This window comes from Vanellus vanellus (assembly GCF_965231255.1).
Source record: "Vanellus vanellus genome assembly, chromosome: 2".
NCBI lineage: Eukaryota > Metazoa > Chordata > Aves > Charadriiformes > Charadriidae > Vanellus > Vanellus vanellus.
In genome coordinates this window covers 37,321,078-37,331,603 of record NC_138906.1, presented here as the reverse complement: position 1 = coordinate 37,331,603, position 10,526 = coordinate 37,321,078, and the positions used below count along the sequence as shown (strand labels likewise).

General features: G+C 42.8%; 1 protein-coding gene and 1 long non-coding RNA gene across 2 annotated transcripts; one reads left to right on the top strand and one right to left on the bottom strand.

The window, feature by feature from the left end:
- Window positions 1-1,152: 1,152 nt before the first annotated feature.
- Window positions 1,153-3,962, top strand: CYCS (cytochrome c, somatic). The gene is made up of 3 exons (XM_082499569.1): window positions 1,153-1,278; window positions 2,367-2,543; window positions 2,702-3,962. The coding sequence occupies exons 2-3, from the start codon at window positions 2,375-2,377 to the stop codon at window positions 2,848-2,850; spliced, it is 318 nt and encodes a 105-aa protein (XP_082355695.1). The 5' UTR covers window positions 1,153-1,278; window positions 2,367-2,374; the 3' UTR covers window positions 2,851-3,962.
- Window positions 3,963-4,752: 790 nt separating this feature from the next.
- LOC309686405 lies at window positions 4,753-9,633 on the bottom strand. Its single transcript, XR_014270537.1, has 3 exons — window positions 9,490-9,633; window positions 6,036-6,364; window positions 4,753-4,766 (listed from the first exon to the last, which is right to left on the bottom strand). It is a non-coding gene; the product is annotated as an uncharacterized lncRNA (long non-coding RNA).
- Between the last annotated feature and the right edge of the window lie 893 nt (window positions 9,634-10,526).

The window sequence follows — 10,526 nt, the reverse complement described above, 5'->3', positions numbered from 1 at the left end:
TTTTGGTATCCTACAGGAGATGTAGGATCCAGCCACACACCTGCTGCCCCTCCAGCTCCATGTGGCGGCACGCTGGCTGGTGCTCCAGCCCAGCCCTTCTCAGCTTTGGAAGGCTTTAGCCTCACTTTTGCTACCTGTTATGCTTCCACCTCTATTCTCTGGGCTTCCTTCACAGAATCGCAGAATCATCTGGGTTGGAAGGGACCTTTAAGATCATCAAATCCAACCATCAACCTAACATTGCTGAAGCCACCACTAAATCACGTCCCTAAGCACCACGTCTACCCGCCTTTTAAATACCTCCAGGGATGGCAATTCCACCACTTCCCTGGGCAGCCTGTTCCAAAGCTCGATAATCCTTTCAGTGAAGAAATTTTTCCTAATATCCAATCTAAACCTCCCCTGGTGTAATTTGAGGCTATTTCTTCTTGTCCTATCGCTTGTTACTTGGGAGAAGAGGTCGATCCCAACCTCACTACACCCTCCTTTCAGGCAGCTGTAGAAAGTAATAAGGTCTCCCCTCAGCCTCCTTTTCTCCAGACTAAACCGCCCCAGTTGCCCCAGCTGCTCCTCACAGGACTTGTGCTCCAGACCCCTCACCAGCTTCGCTGCCCTTCAGACAGGTTTTAGAACTCAAGGACATGTACGGCGGGGGGCGGCACTCAACTCGGCGCCACCTCACTAAGCCGCCTCACGGCTCCTCGCCTCACCTCACCGCTGGAAGGTGCCAGAAACCGCCGGCGGCAACAGCCGCCACCTACGCCGCCGGGGGGGAAGAGGCGGGGCTCCCGGCCACTTCGCGATCTGGACCCCGCCCACCGCGCAGCCACGCGGCCACGCGGCCGCCCGAACCGCCCGCTGCGGTGACCCTTGCTTCGCCTTCTGCTGTGCGCATGCGCACGGCACCCGACCCCCTGTCCCACACGCCGCGTCGCTCCCTACGTATCAGCGTTACGTCTGACGCCATTCCGCAGGGAGGGGGAGGGGGAAGCAACCGGGTGCCCGCCAGCCGCAACCTACCCCGCTAGCTTGCAGCGCCGTGACGTCCCCTTGGCGGACAGGCGTTGCAACCAATCAGAGGTCCCTGAGGCGGCACTTGATTGGTTGTGGCGTGGGAAGGGGCGGGCGGAGTACCGGCGTGGCTTGGTTGCAGTAACACCGGCTTACATAGGGCGGAGTACGGCGTGTCCTTGGGCTCAGACGCCGAACAGTACGGGAGTTACCGGGGCTGCGGTCACCGCCGTGGGCGCAGCGTCAGCGGGGCGGCCGGCCAGACAGGTGCGGGCAGCAGCCGGCGGGGCAGGCGCGGCCTGGCCCAGGGCCGGACTCGACCTGGGCCGGGCGCCGCGGCCCGGCGGGATCGTTAGCTCGGAGCGGGTGGTGAGGCGCGCGGGCGGGCGGGTGAGGGACGGACGGACGCAGCGGAAGAGGTCGGGCAGCGCTCTCGTCTGTCCCGAGAGCGCGATTACCGCCTCCGTGGGCCGGGCTGGCGGAGCCCGGCGCCGCGGCCTAAGGAGGCGACCGGTGTGCGGCGGAAGGTCACCGTGGGGCCTAGTGGCCCCATCTCGGGCGGCTGCGGCCGGGAGGCCCGAAGGGATGGGGGGTGGGGGCGGACGGACTCGTCCTGCCCGAGCTCTGGCTGCGGTCCCTCGAGGTCGGGGGTGGCGCGGCGTGGCCTAGTCGCCGCGCCCTTGCGGGGTGAGGACTCCGGCTCCGGGGTCGAGCCAGGGTCGCGCCGGTTGCTTGGAGAGTCCCATCGGTGCCGGGAGGCTGCTCCTCGCCTCAAGGTCAGGCCCCGCCGGGGTAGAGCCGGAGCCGGGAGGTGCGGTTGCCCTTGGGTGCTTTGGCCATGCCACGTACGAATGGCATTGGTGCCGGCGGGCGGCACGCCGGCTGGTGGCGGGGGGGAGCGGGCCGGCTCCGTGCCTGCCGCCCTCCCCTCCTTCCAAGGTGGTGTGGTGAGGTGGTGCGCTTTTCCAGCTGAAAAGGAAGTCCTGTCCCTTTACGCAAGGTTATTCATGGCGAGGAAAGTTTCCTATTATAGATATACAAGCTATATATGGAAGTCTCCTTCAATGTACTTTTCAAAAACTATATCTGTACTGTTTAAGTGCTGTGGGGCAATTACTTTGGCTGAGGGCAGGGTTTCCTGCTCTTCAAGCGTGTTTATCACCTTGATACTTTTAATGTAGTCTAATGATTCTATGCTAATCTTCAAACCCAGGAGCTATAGTTTGTGGATAGAAAGTGTGCTGGAGAATTACTAGACTGATGGGCCATATATACGATTTTGTAAACCAACAGGACGCTTTGAATAGGTGACCTTGAAACTGCAATACTGACCTCTGTGTGTGTTCTTGGTCTAGTACTGAAAATGGGAGATATTGAGAAGGGCAAGAAGATCTTTGTGCAGAAATGTTCCCAGTGCCATACAGTTGAAAAGGGAGGCAAGCACAAGACTGGACCCAACCTGAATGGCCTATTTGGACGCAAGACTGGACAAGCTGAGGGCTTCTCTTACACGGATGCTAATAAGAATAAAGGTAAGCTTAAAGGTGGTGGTAGGAACAAAAATACTCAGTTGTTTGTGATAGTTTTAGAAGTATTGAAATCTGCCCAGAAGTAAAATAACACAGAGGAAAAGAATATAGATGTGTTTGTTATTTTAAAGTCGCTAACCATCTTTTTTTCTTCTCTCTAGGTATCACCTGGGGTGAGGATACTCTGATGGAGTATTTGGAAAATCCAAAGAAGTATATCCCAGGAACAAAGATGATTTTTGCGGGTATTAAGAAGAAGTCTGAGAGAGCAGACTTAATAGCATACCTCAAAGATGCCACTTCAAAGTAAAAGTTATCTGCTGCCTTATTTATTTCACAAAGGAGATGGCAATGGAAATGTCTGTGATGAGATTGGTTTTTAAACTTTCTATTTTCACATGTACTGTGTCTAACCTTAAAATCTGTCTCACACCATCAAATACGGTGGGTCACTGGTGTACATGCTTGTTTGGCAGCCATTAACTTAATGGAAACATGTAATTGGGTTGATTTAAATGACTATAATGTTCAGTCATTCTTGATCATAGAATTAAAAAAAAAAAAATAACCATTTCCTGCCTCTTCATTGTTCCAAAAAAATCTATTAATAATCAAATGGGTAATCATCAACAGCATAATATCTTTGATAGCCCAACTCTTCCAGATTAAAAAGCAGGGTGTTTTTTGGCATCTTCCACCATACATCTTCTGTTACATAACTTTAAAGATTAAAAAAAAAAAAAAAAAGGCTAAAAAAAAACCCCAAGATAATATTTTTCTAAATTTAATCAGTGCTAGGTGTTGTGGTATATATTAATCTAAAGCTTGCGATAAGAATGCATTTCATCTGACTTAAGTACTATTTGTGAAATGGCAGTTGTGCCCAGCCACTTTTCTTTTATCTAGGGGAAGCATGTTACCTAATTTACCCAGACTTTGACAACTGCATGCACCAGTAGAGTATAACTCCCCTTCAGAAACATCTTCAAATTTTTACATAGTATTGAAGCCTTTTGTTCAGTAAATCTTCTGAAAACAGCCATTCTTGGTGTAATGAATAGAACAGAAAAACATCCTGTTCTGGAAATACAAGTGCTAAAGACCAAACTGAGAGAGATTAAATTTTCTTAATTCAGCAGAAGCGTTCACCTAAAATCTGCTACAGGCAATTTCAGATGAAGGGGTACAAGAATGAATGTGCTGGTAGACTAAAAGGAAACAGTCTTCCTCTGTGCCTGGCTGTAGCTGATGTCATTATTTCTGAAAGTTCTGTTTCGCACAGTGTAAAGCAGTATTTTTAATGTTTTAACTGCATTTTTTTCATACTAAGTGAATTGTTCAGATGAATGTATTTACTGTGTACCAACAGTAAGGCATAACTCGGAGCAATCAATACTGTAAATTAAAAAAAATAAAAGTCTTGTTTGTTGTATGTGTCTGAAATTAAGCAAAAAAACTGTGGGAATGTAGAGAAAAGTAGTCCATCCAGCTTTATATCATTAGAAAACAAGACAAGGAAAAGCTCAGCATGAAAAAATGTAAATGCTAATGGAGTTGGGCTGAGAAGTACTTAAAAGTGTGGTGAGGTTAGAAAGTATTTTGGACTAAAACTAGCAAAGCCAAGCTCTTCCCCCGGTGTTCTCTTTAGCAGCACTTTTGCTGTGTTTCCTGAGTAGGAAGGGGGAGAAAAAGTAGCTTGAAAGCTGTAGCTGTGCTGTAGGATTGGCTGAGTTTGAGTTACGTCAAGTAGAATAGTGTACTTAATGACTGAGTTCCATAGGCTTGTTATTCAGAATTAATGAGTGAAAAGAATTAAGATTACTAACAAGTTGTCTCAATGCTACCATAGGTTTTGCAACTTTTTCAAATTAAGTGTGAAAGCAGCATTTTGTGCAAATAGAAAAGCAGACAATATTAACCAATAGCAGCTTCTTTACTAAAAGCTTGTTAAGAGATACAGTCAAGTGGTAGTAGTTAGTGACTGTTCCAGTTACCAGAAGTGATGTTCATCATAGCACCTTTATGGCTGTACAGACCTTAGCTTTCACTGTGCCAAAATCCCAATAAAGTAGTCGTAGATATACAATGGAACCTTGCCCAGCTCTGCAATCTTCTGCAATGATTGCGGTGGATTGCATGTGGAGAGTTGTGCTGCTTCCTGTTCTGTTGGCACCTCTATGATAGCACAAAAAAAACACTTTGTGATCTCCAAGCTGCTCTTCTTCCCTATTTGAGTTGGAGAAGAAATGGACTTGTGGAGAAGAGGATTTTTGCAGTAAGGTGGTATTTAAATCTGCACAGGCAACAATTTACAAAAAGTCATCTATCATCAGGAGAAAATAGTGATCCTTTGTCCAAACTAAGCAGCAGACAGAATTTAGCTTTGTGTATTCAATCTGTCTGTAACTCAGAGGCATTGGTATAATGACAAGTGCAGCTTATACATACCACTGAAGAGGGAGGAAATTGAACTTTTTCATTCTAGACAGAGGATGCATCCTTGTTTACATTTTAGGTAAAAGACTCTTCTGACCTGTGACATTTCGTTTTTCTCTCTATGTATACAGCCCTACACAGCAACAGCTTATAAGATTTGCTGTAGCCATTTACCACTGGACAAACACAATACTATGGTATTTCTACTAGTGGATCAGTGAAGCAAGAATATTGAAATGGAAGAAAGTTAGAGATAAGTATTAATGTCTGGGTGGGTTTTTGGAGGGTGGAAGGGAGGTGTCCAGATTGGTTGTGGAATCAAGCTTTAGCTTTTTGATTTCTAGTTTTACAGAGTAAGAAGAGTGGGGTTTACCTTGAATGTGATGAAATCACAAGATTAGTGTTTGTCTAAACTGATACTGCTATGAGAAAGAAATTTGGTATTTCGGTAGATCCTTCACAGTTCCAAATTAGGGAGTCAAGGCACCATTGCCAAACATTGCACCATCCCATAAAACTGACTCTTGGCTACGAGTTTGCAGATATGATGGGGCATGCTTTTAAAACTGATCTTGTAATATTTTCACATGTAGTTATGCAAATGCATGAAGAATGTCAATGTCAATAATGACTCGAAAAAAGGTAAAATTCAAAAGTACACTTTTTCATAGTATGGCTTTTCAAAACCAAAACGAGACAGGTAGGATACTTCTATAATTTTAAAAGTTATTATTTGTGCATCCCAGTGAACTTTAGTGATACAGAAGCTCTTTTTTATTTAGACTAACAATTCAAGTGTAATCTACAAGTAGGTAAATTTGGGAAAGTTCCATTCGTAGCCATCCATGCAATTGTAGATAATCGCTTCTGTTAAAGATCTGTTCATTTTAATAGATCTAGTCTTGTGTGGGATTACAGAATACTTTTTTGGTATAAAATACAGTATCAGTGATAAATTATGCTTCTCTTACAGGGGAAAACAGAAATTAGACAGCTAAGAACTATTAGATATTCTAGTTTCTCATGTATATCAAAGGCCATTGAAGTGCACACATTTACCTCTGTATTACACTTCGTTGTATGCTTTTATCTAAAATGCATCCTAAAAACTCTTCCAGGGCCAAAGCGAACAGAAGTCTCTCTGTTACTGTATATAGGATGAGTTGAACTATTTCAAACTGATGTCCTGAAAACTAGGTTGTTCTGGGAGGGGAGCAGCCCAGAGGTAGCAGTAGGAGATGTTAACCCTGGGGAAGGGTGTGAAATCCTGTCTCTTTCCAGCATCGTAATGCCTGAGACAGGACTCCAGGTAGTTTCTGCCATCTGTTCGTGATTCAGAGCTTGCATGTAAGTACTTGTGTGTTTTTTTCCAAGGCTGTTCTTTTGATCTGAAATACAGAAAATATGATGGTTACCTTTTGAATAATTAGTTTCTGGTTAGAGGTGTTACAGGAGGTGAAAGATGTGGATGGCACATTTGCTTCTGTGACAGGATACAGATTCTTATCACCAAAATTCCAGAAGGCTGCATTAACCACCAAACTGAACGTGTGTGCTAGGAAGAAGATGCTCTATACCTCTGTTGGAGCTGTCATTATGCAAAAGGAGAGCCAGAAAGAAAATGAGCAAAGCTAACTATAGCATAGTGTTCAAAACATGTACCTTGGAGCAGGGGAGAAGGTGTGTTCTTTCCAGGTTGTTTATGCATTTAATTTTAAACATTCCTGGATAAAAATAAACCTGGCAGTGGAGATCAGAAGTCATTACTCTGCTGGTTTTACATCTCATTAACGCTGTTCACTGCAGCTTGCGCAGGCAATGTGAGCCCCTGCCTTGTTCCTTTCAGAATCACCCACTCTCCAGATGCATCTTCCCCTTCCTCATTCTCCATGTGTTAAAACAGTTTTGTATGTACAACCGTGCTGTCCATGTCTTACCACACTGCCAGTCTTTTGGTTATAAACACTCAAAAGCTGTTGACAGAAACATTGAGTAGTATTCTCATCCTTACAATAATCTGCAGAAATTCACTGCTGCTGTCTCCATTCAGTTGTGACTGTCTGTTGACAATTTCTTTTTGAGACATCTGACGGTTCTTAATCTCTGCGACATTGCCTTTTATTGATCTTTTTTAATTCTAAATTTTTAATAGAGCTAACTAAAGCACGTGGAGTTTTATGTGGCTTTTACCTGCACTCTCTCTGTTTTGTGTTTTTTTTTTTTTTTACTGAATTGCAGCTTAACAATGTGAGGGTTCCCTGATGTGTAGTGCTTCCAGACAAGTAGGAAAAATGCACCACATACACCGAATTTTAAAAATATCATTGGTGTTACCTATGTGTCACTGGTAGCCTCAAGAATCTGGTGCTTTTACTCAGGTTTCATTGCAGGAATGAATGTACTGTAACCAGTACATTCAGAGAATGGCTATAACCAGCCTTTCCCTGAAAGCATTTCTCCTTCCATTGCTGATTTGTTGTTTGGAGAACAGAGAATAGTGGAAATCAGACTTCTCCATATCTTACCTTGTTTTCTATATGACTCTGTCATTTTATTTCCAATTATTCTGTCAGTTTACCCGCTATTGTTAGTACATCTGCAGTTCTTCCAGTGCTTTCTTTAAAGGAAAGGTAACCACATTTTTAATTCCACAAATTTTTGCCACAGTGAATGATGTTTATTCTAATTCTCATGTACAAATTATCACTGCTTAGCATACCCATTTGATCTTTGTCTTCTTCACTTTATGTGTTATGATTACAATTTATACTACTTTTGTGTGGGCTGAACTGCAGGCAGCTTCTTGTACTTCCCTATTCAAATGTACTCTTTAATTTACACATCTCTTAACTCTGTAGTGAACTGGTTTTTAAAGTTACCAGGTAATGACTTGACTTGAAAAATCCTTCTTTCATTGCCTTTTTCATTGTTTAATTTTTTTTTTAAATTTGTGAAGCATTCTTTTTTTTTAACTATTCCTCACACAATGACGTTATATTTAATTATTTTGTATACACCACTGTTTTGGACCCAGCTATTCTTATGTATTGAACAAGGATTGTGTCCTTCACATGGATACCTGTGAAATAGTCTTTTCTTGTGAGCCTCGGAAACAATGCTTCCAAAAAGCAATCAGGGTAAGTGCTGAGGAACGTCTGTAACTGGCACGATTTGATCAGTTTATTGCGTACACCAAATGAACAGGAGGGGGAGCCCAAGTACTAAAAAGCTGCGGAAGAAATCATAGCATGCACTTGAAGGTAATTTTGAACAAACCTTGGACAGGTTGAAAGACCAAATTAATTTGTACAAAAAGCAGTTTTACTGCAAGAGCTCAGCAAAAAAAAGCTGGAGATGATTAGGACAGCTGAATGCATTGATATGTCTGCAATAAGTTTAGGGTCTTCTGAATTCTTAAACTGATTCATGTTTCATATTTCATCAGGATAGCTCAAATTTGAAATAGCCTGTATTAAATTTCAACCTATTAAAATGGTAAAAGATTCATTTAGAAAGCAAAATGTTTCTTTCTGACTACTCAAAGACTCTTAATCAAGAGTGGCAATCTCTAATGCATACTCTGGCTTTGTTCCTACTGTGGAGCTCACTTTGATATCATCAGTTGAACTATTATGCTTGAAATGGCTTGTAATATAGTTTCTCCACTAGCAGTTAGGTAGGAACATGATTACCTTTGTTAGTAAAAATGCACTTTAATTCTGGTTTTAATATTGTTTTATGGATGGTGTTTGATGATAGACTCAAATTACTCTGAAAACCATGATGTTTCCTAAAACTAGTACTAAACTAAATACTAGCATTATTACAATTTAAGGTCCCAGGAAAACTAACACTTGTAACATTGAGTCAGAATTTTACTTAGCTGGGATATTTCTCATGGGGATATCAATGTTAATTTAACTATCAGTATAGATTTTCTGGCATGTGCCCAAACATGAAAGCCTTTGCAGCTCTTCAAAAGACCATGTTGCCTTTCTTCATATCAATCCACGGTCTGCGTGTATGTTGCAAGTTAAGCTTGTTTACAGTGCCTAACTCTATCAGGAGCAATGTGATCAGCCATTAAAAATTTAGCTCTTATGTGTGTTTGCTGTCACTCTGAATTCTTAGAAATATGACATCTCTCTCTACACCAGCATGCAATGACACATCAGAAAAAAACTCCCCATAGAAAGAAGCGATCCAAAGGGAAAGCTTTGCAGTTGAAAGATACTTCCACATCAGAAAATCTATCGAGAACATAGAGGAGTCTTCTACACATAAACAGGGTCGCAGGATAGAAATCAAGATGACACAAATGAAGCAAAGAAAGGGGAAACAAAGTGGAAATGAAACAAGGTTAGTACAGGGTGAAGTATCACGTCTTCTCATTACATGTTCAGCTGTTAGAAGGGCTGTGCCTGTGCTTTAGCCTATGAGTAGATGCCAGGTATTGCAGTGTGAAAGGAAAAGCAGTGGAAAACCAGAAAAAATAAAAAACAAACTTGCCTACCTTTAGCTGAAGGTTTGGCAACTCTGTGAGTGTTCGGTGAATATCCCTTTGGTTGGATGCCTTTAATTTTGCTTCAGGTCTGTGAAGTCATCCAATTGACATTACCGAGCTCCGGGAGCCTGTACTTCTTCCACTGATTTTAGTGATACATATTCCACATTAATAAATCAGCCATCTGAGAAATGGTGTGATGTTTACTCAGTGCATGTATCAAATGATGTTTTGCAGGGCTGTAAGCTCTGATCCTTCTGTAACACTAGAGCCTAATGTCCCCACTTACACAACATGCCTGAGTTACACTGCTGGTGATGGCATAGCTTTAAATTTTGCTCCAGCTTCAGATCTTACCTGAAAAGTACAGGTCAGTAATCTTCAGTAGCTACAGTAAACATAATATAGATAAAAGCGCAACAAAGAAGGGCTCTAGCACAGGAGAGAGTAGTCATGCAGTAGAATTGGCATGAAAAACAGCCTTTGTTTCTTAGCTAGAATATATAAAAAACATCGAAGGGGAGCATGCCCTAAGTTACATTTACATTGCAGATTATTTTATTTTTTTAATTTAAGGGTGCTTGTTCTTTGAGCTGCTCTATGCCAATCCAGAACTCAGTTGAAAAGTCAAGTCATTAAGAAAGTCAACAAGTGGAGATAAAAAGACCCAAAGCCCAGTGAATCCACATCTATTACGGTGCCATCTCTCTGGCTTAACTGTCTGGCTCTTTAACACCAGTTTTCACTTTCTAGACAGTGCAGCCTGATGCTCTGACTGATCAGGTTAGCCCAATTTATGTTTTTCCCTCAGAAAATGGTTTCCAATAACCTTTTTTCATTATTTTAAGCAAACTGTTTCTTTGGTAAAGCAGTTGGTTTTATTTTTCTCCTATCAATCAAATCAGTGTCCTGTATAGCACTGATGCTATCACCAGGAGAGGGAGAAGTCACAGCGAAGGCTTCTCCCGCTGCCAGCAGTGAGCTGAGATAGTCCCCTTCAAGCATTTCACACTATGGCCTGGAAACGGCACCGTCACCAGTTGTGC